Raw genomic sequence first — 15,030 nt, forward strand, 5'->3', positions numbered from 1 at the left:
TTCTAAGTTTAATTTTTTTCTCCAAAGTTACATAGTGCCATACACTATGTTATTGTGCTACTGAGGAGTTAAATATAAATATTGAGGTATATATCATGTATTGCAGGGCCATATCACTAGTAACATCTTTATATTGGCACAATCCAACTTTGTGTGACAAATCAATACATGCTTTGATTAGGTGTTACTAGTGAGCAGTGGAAAAAATAGAGTTGTAATAACAGACAAAAAGACTTGTAATCCTTTGTCTTTATTTCAAAGCCTTCCCTTTTACAAAGCCAATATTACTTATTGTAACAGTGCTTTGTTAATGTCAGAAGCAGAAGACACCTTTCAAAGGATTCTCCCTAAACAGAGAACTCACAATAAATCACAGAGCCATAATGTTATTGTACAACAGAGCACACAGTGAGATAAAAAAAGAAAAGTATTTCTGAGGTAGCCACACATCTGACTGGACAGCATCAGTAATATATCTTTGAACTGACCTGCTGAGAATTTTTAAGGCCTTTTCATAAACAACAGCAAGGCACAGGAGAGAGTCAGGGTCAGAGGTCACCTCATATGTAAACTTGAGGCTTTTTAGGGGCAGGCTCCTCCACAACCCTTTCACTTCTCAGCACTCACAAAGCCACACAGTAAAATATCAGCACCTAAAAACTCAGAACTAAAACCTGCCTAACATTTCAACAATTTGTTAAAAGATTTTACAATCACATAACCAAGATCTAACTTCAATGACAAATACCAAGATAAAATTTAGGTCTGAGAGGAAGTTTTCTGTTCAGATCAGTGCTCCAGGATGCTACTTTGTGCTACTGAATAGTAATTAAAATGATACACACTGCTAAAAACACCAACTGGCTGAACTTGAAAAAGCATAATTCAGACACAGAATTTCGGCGGATACACAGGGTACTGTAGCAGAATATAGACCATTCGATACTCAATTTTCTACAAAACGGATCAAATTGAATCCGTGTTGGGTGGCATGGGCTGTCCTGATGATTCAGCAGGCAGGGAAATGCTGGTCTACACCGTTAAACAGAAGACAATCCATTTTAAAAAAGCCATAAAACAGAACATTTATGTGTGGGAGTGGCACCATCACAGACACAGGTCAGAAAACACAAAAGCTCAGAAAAATAAAGCACAACTGACCTATCAAGCATACCTCACACACATAATTAGAATAATTGGGGGGGATGTGTGTATGTCTGGAAAGCTACAAATTTCAGGTTAAAGTGACTAGAAATAAAAAAAAACAAGAGACAAGCATTCACATAACCAAAACTGCTGTCCATAGTACAGATTAAGGAAAAAAAACAAAAGAAAAAAAAGAAAGTGCTACAGAAAATAAAGTCCAGGCCCAACTCTGACTCAAATGAGAGTCCAACTTCATCAAATCAAATCCTCAGATAAAATAAGCAGCCATATCTGATTCAATGAAGGGAAAAACGGAAAGCTTTAATCAAGGAATAAAAGTCAGGGCTGCACAATTGCAGAAAAAAGAAGAACTTGGGCTTCTGTTATTTGGTCTTAAATGCTGCACCAAATTGCAATTTTTCACAGTTTTACTATAAAAGGAAAATTGTGCATTTTTGTGAAGCTACGCTTCGATCAGCGCATTGACAAACTAATGCCCCACTCAGTAAAAAAGATTTCACTACCCAGAAATCCAGAGCAGTGATGTCAGTTTCTTTTCACAATCCAGTGAATAACTCGTGAGCAAGAGAAAAATGATCTTCTTACTGGATATACAATCTAGATTTAGAACAGGACACTAAACCAGGAATATAATTGCAATGCTTAATATTTTCTCAAATAACTGTGCAGCCACAATAAAATTTTGCCAAACCTAAAACTAAATCACTGAACTTGAGATCCGTAATATAACATTGCACAGCCTGGGGCCAGATCTCAGTGGGGTGGATTTTGGGGGGTTTTCTGTCAGAATTGGACCAACAAACCGGGGGGAATATGAGCTGGAACCAACCCGTTCCCTGATTTAAATAACCTTTGTAAAAGAAGGCAAATTTACAACTTCTTATAAAGAAAAAGGACTCGAGAAACAATACAACATATGGTGTGAAACAGCACAGTTAGAACATAGTTAAAGGAAACAGAAATTAGCAAACATGGTTTTCTGCTAAACCTTTCTACTTAAACCATAATGTATCATGTACATTAATCATTTATAGACACTGAGGTGCAAACACCAGTCTATTAAAACATATTTTGACTGAAAGGAATTCAAAATTTTAGGATTATGAAAGTTAAATACTGCAGAGTATATTCACAGTTTCCCCAAATGTGACTTCTATAACCATTTCAATAACCCTAACTCTATAAGGTGCAATAATAGGAGTCACATTTGGAGTTATAGGTTGTAATATGTGACACATTACAGACCCTCTGCATATAAACAAATATGAGCTGCACTTTGCTTCTGTGTTTTCTTAGTGAACCTTTAGTTTTTCACATTTTATAAACTACAAAATCTGAATATTTTATGTTCCTTGGAAGTGGGACAAAAGCCTCCTTGACAGCGTGACTACCAGTTATCTTGAAACACCTATTTTATCTTCTCACCATCAGGAGACATTTAAACATAACTGAAACAGGGCTAACAAAACGACAACCTAAGACAAAGAGAAACAAACACCAAAAAGATGCTATACACTGAAGTTTCCTTTTCTCCAAGTGAAGACAACAATAAAAAACAAAAAAAGAAGTTTGGCTACTTGTGGTTAAGTGCAATTTCTGTTGTGTGGTGAAGGCTGGAAAGGCTGGTAGGCATCTGGAGGTCACTTAGTGGAAGTGCTGCTGGCAGTGGATCTTCTCCTCGGCCTGGTCCAGAAGCTCCAACATCTCCCGGATGATGGCTTGCAGCGCACGGCCCAGGTCTTCCCCGCTGTAGGGCTTTCCAAGAGGAGGCACATGAACGAAGGCAGAGCGACCATGGCTCAGGTACAGAGACGTGTAGTAAGTGAAATCACAGAGGTACCTGATAGGGAAGAGAGCACAGCATCACATAAATGAAGGGACAGCCTACATTAAAGGGAGGACACCTAGAACATGCTTTTAATGTGAAGCTGCAGCAATAGGAAATGCTTGGTTTGTTAGCAGTAAGTTAACACAGCACTCTACAGATAGTGAGTGTCTTTTCTAATAAAAAGCAGGTTTACCAGGTATTACCAGTGTTGTCACAAGCTTATTAGTTGGTGGGGACATTTCATCACAGCGAAAACCCCAATAAATGCTACCCGTCTGTCATACTGTCAAATAACTTTACCTCACCATGCAGAGACTACCACTGTGTACAGCTATTTTGTGTGTTTCACAGAGTGACAGGAATGTGTTTTCATGTCCATTCCCTCAGGAGTTGGAGCACGTGATCCAGAGGTGAAAGACAGAGTGCGGATGCTAACTGAAAAAGTACATAATTACCTTCCGGCATCTCTGGAGACGGACACAGCTACTCCTAGGCCTGAGGCAGTCACTCTCTTACAGACTGATTCCATGTCAATAACTGAGTCGATACAGTCCGGGCCTCCCACTATGCAACACTGCGAATCAGGACAGAAGCTACTGTTGTCCAGGCCCTTGTAGCCGTGATTTCTGCCACATTTTTCCAGCGTGACAGTGGTGGCCATACCTGAGACTCCGACATGAACTACCAACTGGCAAAGAAAGGAAACAATATAAACACAAGTCATATAAAAAATATTTTAATCACAATATATCTGTGGTTATAGCTCTAGCTCTAGTTATAGCTCTCTCTGACTTCTGTGATTGTTTGAACCCGAGGTGTCTAAAATGGAGCCGTGACTATGGTTGCAGCAATATACAGTTTTCAAGGAATACCATGGTATGAAAACTCATACTGTGTATATTTGATCATCTACAGCATTGAACTGTAACATATTTCATTAAAAACATATATATTGCGAATTTATATCAAGTGTTTGTACATGTACATGTTCTGTGCATTTTGGCTTTTCGTACGGATGTTAAATTGCGTAAACAGACCTTTTGGAAATCTCCTTCCATGATGAATATATTCAGAAACTTAGTTATCAGTGTTTACGTCTGGGTGGGCAGAATCTGAGATTTTTGTAAACAATGACGAAGACAGCCATTTTCACTTTCTAATTGCAAATGTGAAGTCTGAGTATGTGTTATGATATTGGAGTATTAATGTTTGTACATTAACGGAATAGATGTTATGACAATCACGTTTCCCTGACACGTTCATAGTATTTTCCACAACTAAGCCACCAAACATGGAGTATACAATCTCCTTCCGGTTTACTTATCTGGGCCGAGATCATTTTAGTTTCTTTCAAAATACCTGTGTACAAGTTTCTGCACACCTTTAAGGACAGAATAATGTGGATAGTAAACACCATGTTTTCCTCTTACCAGTGGACGATACTGCTTCCATAATGAAGGGACCAAACTCTGGACTGTCTGATACTCTACAGGAACCTCAGATACATGCAAGTCCACTTCACTGCCCAGTCCGAGCTTCTTCAGTTCCTGTCGGGGCAAACAAAAACATTAAAGCTAAAATCCTGTTTGGCATTTTGAAAGAGAATTTGCAGCAGCGCAGCTTCAGCATGTGGTCTCATGATGCATTCACCTATTTTCCAGTTTATATAATGATGATGATGTTGATATAATGAAGCAAAATTCTACAGTTTTTTAGGCAGAATCAAGGTAAAGCTGGTAGAAAGCACGCGCCATTGGCAATCTCCAAAATCAACAATTTATAGACTAGTAAGAAGGTTTAATAAATATTTTAAAAACAACATGGAGAGAAGTGGTGCAATTATTGCAACACATTACTAAAAAAAAAGGTAGCAGTACAAAATAAACCCACACATAACCTGATAATAAACAAGCTGCACGAAAATTAATTTTTTAATATGTGACAAAAGTTTTAGGTTTTTCAACAGCACCTGGTTCATGTATAGAGCACTAAATTATGAGCTGCTCATATGATTTGTAAAATGGGTAGGTAACATAACCTAAAGCTTCAGCCTACACCTTTTCAGCCAATGTATTTTTTGTTGCTGTTGTTTTTTTTGTTATTTATCTGTATGTGCATACATACAATTATGACCAAAATAAACTGATATGAATTGAAATCTTACAGTATTCGCTAACGATAAGTAAACTAAAAGGTGGACCTGTGAGTTCAGATAATACACACGTTATGAAACTGCAGTAAATAAGCTTCACAAACTATAAAATATAGTCCTCTTTTGTAGAATAGCAACAGCAGCCTTTTATTTAACCCCTTTTCACTTTTCCAACTGTGCATTAGTGTAGTAAATGACCACGGCTCATGGCTTTCTTTGCCTTTTCCCTCTTCACTCTTACTGCCCAACGACAGCAAATCTTTCTGCAAAATATTTTGTTACTTGCCCGTTACTGCCAATATTTTAAATCCAAAATAATACAAATCCAACGAGAATGTATTAAAGAAATATTAATTCAAATGAATGACGATGATCTATGGCCAAATGTTTTGTGAAATGTTAATTTACTCTGTTTCAGCAGTTAATGTCAGTCCTTCTCTTCTTTTTCTTTAAGCACAGATGTCTCTCACTAGCCTTGTTGTCTCAAAATAACATGAATTGCGTTTAACTTGAAAAAAAATGTAAACTGCAAATTGGAAAACTTAACTGCAATACTCAAACCTCTCCAACAAGAATGGGAAAATCAAGAAATTAAAGATGCAATCATACATATTATAAGTAAGACAAATCTGTGTCAAAGTCACAGCCAGCAGACCAACACCTCCCCCAATGTCCCTGCAGGACAAATAGCCCTGGACACTGACCCTCACTTGTATTGAAAAGAGGCTTGTTTGACCACGTCTGTGACCCCACCACAAAGCGGCCTTTTGTTTGCCTTTAATATCCTTATCAAGTCCGTCTAGACACCCTGACAGCTACCCTCATCCCCCACTTGCAGTTTCCCCAGTACGATGCTGAGAGCATCTGACACACTGCTGCATGGTGTGAAGCCGGCCGGTGACCATCAGAGCATCATGTGACCACCACAAGAACACAACACAATATAGAAATTTGTTTACACAAACTGTTTACAAAAAAAATTGATATTTTATTTAGTTTTTAGAATTTTCTGTAATCAAAATATCAATCATAACAGTCTTGTTTCAAAACAAGAACCTCACGCTGATTTCTGTTTGATGTATTTTAACTTGACAGGAAAGAAAACAATGAATATAGCCATTAAAACAGCAGTGTTACACACCTGTACTGCGACCCAGCTGGCGTTGACTGTGTGCTCTCCAAATGGTCCAAAACCTGCAAAACATACATGTTATTTTAGCTGCTGCACTGCGTTACATGTTAATCATCATGGAATCTGTTCAGTTTCTATGCAGATCGACCAAAAATTGCACGTTCTGTTCCCAATCCAAGTGCTTTCTTTGATTCATTTTGCCCAAAGTTGTGCTTGTAATGTTGATTATTATTTATTTTTTTGTTTTTAAACATCCCATTTGTACCCCAATTTTTTAGCTCTATGGTTGCTTGTCATCGTCATCTTTTTGCGACTATTCGTATCTACAATGACTTAGAGTTTTTCTACAATTTTATCTCTGTGGGATCCCTTAGACTATTATCTATTTGTAAATAATGTTAGAAAGCAAATGCAAATACATTTAATTCTATAGCGTGAATGTACTGTCACTCCCAAAAGGCTATGAGCTACCTTCTTAATGTTGTAATTCAGCGAGTCCTACTGCATGTTCTGTGTTGTTGTTATGGCTTAAATATGAAATGTGATGTTTAACTCAAAAGTGTTTGAATGTTTTTGTTTTTAGAGTTTGTGCAGTTTAACTTTTTGCAGTGCTACAGGGAGCTCTATTCCTTGAATTACCAAATTAAAATCAATCACTTTCACTAAAAATCCCTTCATGCCTCACTCCATATGACTTACAAAATCGCTGCAGCAGCCGATGGATAGTCACTCTGGCTTGTTTATATAAGGATCTATAACTGATCCCCTTCCACCACCCTTCCAAGGGTCAGCAGGTCCCTGGGGATTGGGTGGAGGGGGATCAGTCTGTCTGACAGGCTGGTGAAAAGGAGCAGAGCGAGGGGCCGGCAGCTGCCAGCCGGCCCACTATTGTGAGGGTGCCGTTCCCATGCAATCTACACATTTTCTATCAGCTGGGACTGCAAGCTTCTGCACCCCTTTGTGTCTGAGTACACCAAGTCACTGCTTCTGTTATCCTCCACAGATTTAATGTTTAAGAATACTGTAGTTTGTGCACTTATCATAGCAAATATCATCTTTCAGTGATTGGAGGTGAGGCTACACTAAGTCTTGTTTTGGTATAGGACGCAGCTGAAAATTACAGTTCTAGGCACAGACTTTCATATTATGATTCAAAGCAGCGTGATCAAATTAGAGATAAAATGGATGAGCTTCCAAACAGAAACCAATACAGTAGGATATCAAGTGGAAATGGATCAAATCGTTGGTTGGTTGTTGGTTATCATGTTATTACTTTTAACAACTTAAACAACACATGTCCGGAAAGAGGCCAAGTGTAGAGAACAAGTCCTACTGCTATGAAACTCACAATACAAAGACATCAAGAGGAAAACTGTACTACACTTGAATTTCCATTCTGGGGATCATTGAAGGATTATCTTGTCTTATCTTACTTTAACTACAGGACCCTCACTATATTACTCCATGTCACACAATAATTAAAATCTTAATAATAAGGTAATTTCATAGATGCATGAGCCTTGGCATTTTCTCCCTCATTAATCATGCTCCATCTGTTGTTTATTACGTCTGGAATAGATAATAAAGTGATTGTTATTAGCTATAGCTTTGATATCATGATAATATAACACAATAAGCTACAGTCTGAGATAACTTTGACTTCATTATAGCATCTATGAATGTAGTCCACATTAATATCATCAAAGTGTTTCGCAAAGAATTACACAATTGCAAGATCTGTAGAGATTTGATCAACGAGGCTCTATTATTAGTGAATTATGTTGGATATTTAGCCCATTAATGCTTTAAGCTGTACCGTGTATTGTTTGGTATGGCCTTGCAGGAAAGACAGGAAACAACAACAACAACAACAAAAAGATAATTTCACCTAGCTTGACATTAGCCTCAAATTTAACAAACAATAACTCCGTTGTTGTTGATACAGCTACAAGCAAAACGCTTCCTTTAGTTAGGTAACTGTGTACAACTGCCGTGGAGTGAGGGAGTAACAGCCTGACGCCATTAACGCAACAGCAGCTGTCATCTCTACAACTTTTCCTCCACTTCACCCTGCTGCTGCTCAGTCCGCCGACACGAAACGACAACACTAGCAGGAAAAAGAAGACAAACCTGTAACGACCACAGTCCGTTTACTGTTATCCATCTCCCGTCCTATCAACGATGCTGTTTTCGGTCTTTATTTGTGAACCAGGACCGTAAAGGCAGTCGGTGCCCTCCACAGCTGTCGGCTCCTTCTGCCAGACACAAATGAAGCCGGTCGGTCCTCCCAGCAGAGGGCCACGCGAGGCGCGACGTGATTACGTCAGCAATCAGACGTCGATTACTCTCGGGGGCGTAATGTTGACATAAACACAAATATCTCATCACGAATAAGACAAGGGAGGTGGCATTTAAGCTTATACACAAGTACCAACCAGTAAAACATTTTTTTTCTTTTAATCACATCTTTGTTTCTGTTTTTATTCCTCTTACGCCTCTAAAATTGTAATGTTTTACTTGTACTGTGTGTATTTCTTTTTTTTTTTTTATAAAAAAATGTTTTTAAAATTTCAATCACTTTGGGCTGAATTTTTGTATGAAAAGTGCTGTAAAAATAGGTCATTGTTGTTATTATTATTATTATTATTATTATTATTATTATTATTATTAGATTAAGGAATAATAATAGATTCAAGATGTTAATTATCACTCCGGTTGTATAAAAATCTTTTGCTTCGAGACTCTGCTACAGAAATGTTAAATAGTACTCATTAAATAAAATGTATATAACAACAACAACAACAACAACAACATCGACAATAATAATAATAATAATATAATGATAATGATAAAAAATAAAAATAAAAACAAAAACAGAGTATGCAAACAAAAATATGGACAGCAGGGATAAGGTGCATGTGTATATACTATCTATACATGTATGTACATGAGACACAAATATAAATAGAAAATGTAAAGGCATAATGTTTCATGTTCATCTTGCTCTGCTCATCAAATTGTCACCGCACTAAAAGAATGTGGCATTAGGTTTCTATGTTTATTAATGATAAACTTATGGATGACTTTACTTCAATGTATTACAGTCTCTGTTGTTTTGGCTTTTTTTAAAAAAGAGAAGAAAAAAAACATCCTCATCCACCTTATTATCATTTTAGCCAAGTTTCATATTCATCAAACCAAATTTTCCAACAAAAAACCTCTATTCTGACCCCTCAGGTCATGTGGGACGGGTTTACTGAGTGTTCCCAGGATCAAAACCAGGCAAGGTGAAGCAACTTTTTGTTTCTATGCTCCTCACCTGTGGAACAAACTTCTGAATACCTGAGGTCTGTCAGCTCATTTAAATCAGGGTTTAAAACATTACTGTTCAATGAGTTAGATTCCTGTCTTCTTAATCTGCAACTTTTTATTTGCTTGCTTAATTTTTTTTATTGTCTTTTGAATGCAATTTTAACATGTTCTTAATGTTTTAGTGTCTTTTTTTGATGCATTTCCATGTCTCTGTAAAGCACTTTGCATTGCCTTCAGTCTGAATGGTGCTAAAATAGATAAACTTGCCTTGCCTATTAGTGAGCTTTTCCTACAATCTACTAAATACTACACTGTTAAGATGGTTAAACTGTTAGAGAATGTATTGTATTAATGTTTATATAACCATATCTCTTTTAATTATTTTGTAATTGTATTGTTTTCATATAGTATTATATTCTTTAATTTCTTTATTTTTATTTTCATGATAGTTTCCATTTATTTTACGTCCGTGAAACCCCCTTGGCATTCTGTTTACATGTTTGTGCCTTGCTCTGGTACTGAATAGAGCTGATGTTTTGAGAAATATGTTGACATAATAAGAAAATAAAGAATACATGAATAAATAAACAGTGCACATTAATTGAAAATAATCAAACAAATAACTAAATGTTGCAAAAACTGACTGAGAAATAAAAAACTAGCAAAAAAAAAATCAGCATTTGTTGATATATTTGTTTGCATGTCACTTTATTATTCCTCTTTCATTGCTTTATATATTGATATTGTATTTTTATAGATATTGTTTTGAATCATTTCGCAGTGAGTGTTCTTGACTGTAGAGGGCAGCATCTTAAAAGCAGCCATGATTACGCAGCGCCGCACCGGAAGTAGAAGTAGCACAGTAAGTGGTAAAATCGTGTCAGTCCAGGGCCAAGACAGCGAGTGAGACACAAAGTCAAACGAGATACTGTCACAATGGTGAGTATTTAACTACAGTGTTCAGTTAAAACGTAAATCGTCGTCTTAGGTTTTCAGTTGCACGCCTGCCACTCAGCTAATGCTAACAGCGTTAGCAGCCCCGTAGCGCTGGCTCACAATGATGCTCGGTATGCTAGCCAAGTTAAGTTAGCGATAGCTGATCGCTAGCTGTTTTAGCTACATTCAAAATCATGGAGACACAGCGATTGTTTTGAAGTACATGCAGATTTAACATGCAGCTACAGGAGACCTAAGTGTCGTGCTGAATCGGTGATATTAGCGCATTTAACCTCAAACTGGTTAGTAATTGAACATACCTACCATTAACGTTACAAGTGGCAAATAACAGCTACTGAGTGAAATATCGGTTATCTAATGTAGCAGCCGACTTAGACTAGCAGTTGTGTCTATGTATGAGGGTGAAAATCCAGTTAATGCCTTGCCTCAAATGCAGTCAGGAGTTCTCAGGTAACCAATTAATGTTAATGGTAGGTGGATTCCTACGTGTGACCTGTTTTTCTTTCCTTTTGCAGCTTCCACTGTCTCTGCTGAAGACTGCCCAGAACCATCCTATGGTGAGGAGACACTGAGCTCTCACTGCGGTCAATAAACACATGTTGGCACTGTAGAGGGGCACATTTATCGATGACAACTGTTTATCACTGTTACTTCCAGATAGGGATAAGTGAGAAATTGCTTTTCCAACTGAAAGCAGTCACAACCATCATTTGTAGTCTGTCTATAAGCAGTTACCCAGATCTGGCTGTTTGTAACATTTTTTTATTAACCAACTCTTTATTGCACATTTTTATGTGCTGCAGCTTCAGCTGACTTTTTATTTTATTTTCAGGCTAAATTATTTGATAAACTATCTCCAACCTTGTTTTTGCTGGGATTGTGACTTGTAGCCTGTAATTGCTTTGTCTTTTGGGTTGTATCACAAGAACATTTTTGCTCTAGCTTCTGTCATCCGTCCCGTATTGTGTCGTCAATATTCTAATACTGCCGGCTGGTTGTCATGTTTTACCTCTCCTCAGTTGGTGGAGCTGAAGAATGGAGAGACGTATAACGGCCACTTGGTCAGCTGTGACAACTGGATGAACATCAACCTGAGAGAAGTCATCTGCACCTCCAGGGTAAAGCTAAGCCCTGTTTTTACTCCTCTGTGGTCACTAATAAGAAAGGAAAAGTAGACATCTTTATTGTCCAATGTTAATGCATAGCTGTAGGTGTCAACGTTGTCTGCAGCGTGTCCTGCTGTAGGCAGGCCAGAAAAGATTATGGCAAATAAGCAGAGGCTTTAAACAATCACTCCATAGCATACACATGTAAGGTTTTTATTATCATTTGTTTTGTTCTAGTACCTTTGTGTTTTCTTTTCTTTTCTTTTCTTATTGTACATTTTACTGTTGCTTCTAGTTAAAACAGCCTCTTAATGCTAAATTTCAGGTGTCATCATTTAATACAATTCTAATGAATATGCTGCTATGGTTGCGACCCCAATTATTTTAATAATCACTTAAACTTAATTTTAAATAACTTTTTTTTTAACTTCAGTCATTCAGTGATTCTTCAAAATGTCAATCAGAGCAAAAACTAAACTAAAACAAAATTGTTTGAAAAATGGCAACCCTTTGCACTGGGATGGCTATGACCATGAAATGTTTGACATTTTTTCTTGGTAACTGACCGAAAAGATTGGCCAGGTATCAAAGTTTTAAACATTTACCCCTCTGTTGGTTGATTGATTAGTCAGTCAAGCACGTGGTGTCTGTTACTGTGTGAGTAGAATAAATACTGTACTTGCGCAAAGGCCCTCATAATCGTGTTTCAGAATGACGGTGGACACTCTCTTCTGACAGGATGGAGATAAGTTCTGGAGGATGCCTGAGTGCTACATCAGAGGAAGCACCATCAAGTATCTGCGAATCCCAGATGAGATCATCGACATGGTGAAGGAAGAGGTGGTGTCGAAGGGCCGCGGACGTGGGGGCACCCAGCAGAACAAACAGCAGGGCAAAGGAAGAGGAGGAGCCGGCCGAGGTGAGCGGAAACACTCCCTGCTGATTGGACAGTCTGCATAACATGAATTTTGGCACACTCTTAAGAGCATCAAGGCCTTTTCTTGAAACACTTATAAGTTTGATAGAGACATTTCCCATTGGTCTGCATCTCCACACTCAGTGGGTGTGTCTCATCTTTATAGCTCACCTAGTGGAGCGGGCAGCCCATGTACTGAATCAGCAGCAGCAGCCAGGGTTTGATTCCAGGCTGTGGCCCTTTGCTGCATGTCCTCTGCCACTCTCCTCCCTGTTTCGTGTCACTCTCTAAGCAGTCCTGTCCAATAAAGGATAAAAGCCTAAAAAAGGGGGGAAGGTAATGGAAATCTCTCTGAAAAATCTTCTCTTTTTCTCTGTAGGTCTGTTTGGCGGCCGTGGCAGAGGAATGACCGGTCCTGGTCGGGGCCAACAACAGCAGCAGCAGCAACAGCAGCAGCAGCAACAGCAGGATAAGAAAATGGGCAAACCACAGGGAATGAAGAACCAGCACTGATGGACAACATGACACCTTCAACAACACAAACTCAGAGCAATTACTCTTCCAGTACACGAAGATAAAATGAACTCTCTGGTGTTTCCTTCTGCGGTGATGTTTGTCAAGACTGACCATGCAGAAATCACACCGGGCGAGAAGCTGTGCTTTTGCACTGAATTTTGTTTTTTTAGTATTTGTAAGTCGCTTTTTTTATTATGACCATTACTATGACCAGTGTATCAGACACAGCTGACAGACTCCTTTAGTATCAGTGTATAGTTTCATTACAACTTTGCAAGAACATTTTGTATAATAAATCATATTGTCTTATCCAAAAATCCATCAGTTGGTACACTGGAATGAGGTTTTTAGTTTAGTTTTTCTTTTTTTTCTCCTTCCGTTTACACGGTAAAGAAATTGCCCAGCCCCAGCTTCAGTTGCATGAAAATATTATTTTTTAACTTGCTCTTTATTTTTGTGTTGTTTGTATTGTTTTGTGGTTTGAAACCATTTTGTTTGTCTGCTCTGCTGTATGGGCCGATCACGGCAGTAGATTGCGAGCCAAGGGACGAGAATTCAGTCTCTGAAAAAAATTAACACTTTTGTTAAATCATTTGTAAGGTGACACATTGTGATCATTAGGATTTCCAGAAGAAAAAAAAAGATTCTCATACTCTTAAGTCTAAAATGGATAAGTCCAACGTGTGTCTTGTTGGTTGGGTTTCATTTTATTTTTGTAACAAAAGACGGTGTTGTAATTTATTTACATGAGAACATGAGAATAAAACAACTTTTGTTAAAGTGGTCTTACTTGTTTATAACTGATCCTCTGTCTAAAAATTCAACTGCTAATGGTTCTGTTTAAAATGACTTGAATCAAACTAATATTTACAGCAACACTAAATGTATCCTTGAAATTACATAGATGCTGTGATTAGAGCCAATTAATCAAAATATTATTGAAAATGTGATATGCAACATCCAAGACACAGAGCTGCAAGAAATGTGTGATTAACAGCATTATAATGAAGTACTGTAGTACTGCAGAGATGTCCTGGCCTACAAATCTTGTTCTCCAGATCTGATGTATTACATTTCTACTGACTTTAACAAATCTCATGTTATGATTTTAATCGTTTTTTCACTTAAAAATGAAAGTTGTAATGCATAAATCATCATTCATCAATAATTATATCACAATCATAATATTTGTCAACATTTTTTTTCTTTTAATATCGTGCAGCCCTTTTTAAAATTCTTGAAAAACACATTAACATCAGGTAAAGGAAAGGCTGAACTGGATTACTACCCCCCTGATCTGAATGCTCAGAATCTAATTTCTCACACAGTAAAAAATAGCAGATTACAGCACAATAAAGGAAAGCTTTAGAGACAAACTTTGTAAGACTGGACCAGCAGTTCATTTCTTTCTTTCTCGAACCAGATTGGAATTAAAAGTGACTTTTATTCAATTTTCTGACCATTATAATAAAAGTCCTGTTCAAAGCTACAATGGAAAATGCAAACCCTATATCTTGAAATGTCAAAGAAAGTGAGAAAAAAAATCCTAAATCCACCCTTTTATCTAAGTTAATGGGGTTCTGTGCCATCACACACCCTTCATTCAATACTACTGACAAACCAATCAACATATGGACGCAGATGAAAACATGATCTCCTTGGTGGAGGTAAAAATTTTAACAAATTATATCACCATGACTAATGATGTCTGAGGCCACACGTGTATTTAAACTGATTTATTGATTAATGAAAATACAAATGTAATCATTTTAAAATGTAATACTCAATTCATCCTCTAATCACAAAATATTACACATGATAATTCAATGCTTGCATTTAAACCTTTTGATACACATTTATGATTTGATTTGTTTCATATTGCAGTAATCGTTTTGAGAGGCTTAAAAAATCATTTTACCTTTTCTGAAACTATAAAACTTAAGT

General features: G+C 37.4%; 2 protein-coding genes across 2 annotated transcripts; one reads left to right on the forward strand and one right to left on the reverse strand.

Annotated features, from left to right (window-relative positions):
• Positions 1 to 231: 231 nt before the first annotated feature.
• On the reverse strand, positions 232 to 8,574 carry LOC311258179 (pyroglutamyl-peptidase 1-like). The gene is made up of 5 exons (XM_084354304.1): positions 8,410 to 8,574; positions 6,289 to 6,341; positions 4,426 to 4,542; positions 3,451 to 3,683; positions 232 to 3,007 (listed from the first exon to the last, which is right to left on the reverse strand). Exons 1-5 carry the CDS (start codon positions 8,441 to 8,443, stop codon positions 2,812 to 2,814), a joined length of 633 nt encoding a protein of 210 aa, XP_084210430.1. The 5' UTR covers positions 8,444 to 8,574; the 3' UTR covers positions 232 to 2,811.
• A 1,853-nt stretch (positions 8,575 to 10,427) lies between these two features.
• Positions 10,428 to 13,870, forward strand: lsm4 (LSM4 homolog, U6 small nuclear RNA and mRNA degradation associated). The gene is made up of 5 exons (XM_084354446.1): positions 10,428 to 10,530; positions 11,064 to 11,105; positions 11,568 to 11,666; positions 12,393 to 12,573; positions 12,950 to 13,870. Exons 1-5 carry the CDS (start codon positions 10,528 to 10,530, stop codon positions 13,081 to 13,083), a joined length of 459 nt encoding a protein of 152 aa, XP_084210572.1. The 5' UTR covers positions 10,428 to 10,527; the 3' UTR covers positions 13,084 to 13,870.
• The last annotated feature ends 1,160 nt before the right edge of the window (positions 13,871 to 15,030 follow it).

Source organism: Pagrus pagrus, assembly GCF_965226575.1.
Source record: "Pagrus pagrus genome assembly, chromosome: 6".
Taxonomy (NCBI): Eukaryota; Metazoa; Chordata; class Actinopteri; order Spariformes; family Sparidae; genus Pagrus; species Pagrus pagrus.

Excerpts from the sequence above, each read along its gene's own strand:
- LOC311258179 (XM_084354304.1), bottom strand. The coding sequence starts at position 8,443 with ATGGATAACAGTAAACGGACTGTGGTCGTTACAG. Across the intron at positions 3,684-4,425 it reads GGAAGCAGTATCGTCCACTG|TTGGTAGTTCATGTCGGAGT; the intron begins GTAAGAGGAAAA and ends TTTCTTTGCCAG. Across the intron at positions 3,008-3,450 it reads GTCTCCAGAGATGCCGGAAG|GTACCTCTGTGATTTCACTT; the intron begins GTAATTATGTAC and ends CTTCCCTATCAG.
- lsm4 (XM_084354446.1), top strand. Across the intron at positions 11,106-11,567 it reads CTGCCCAGAACCATCCTATG|TTGGTGGAGCTGAAGAATGG; the intron begins GTGAGGAGACAC and ends ACCTCTCCTCAG. Across the intron at positions 11,667-12,392 it reads AAGTCATCTGCACCTCCAGG|GATGGAGATAAGTTCTGGAG; the intron begins GTAAAGCTAAGC and ends CTCTTCTGACAG.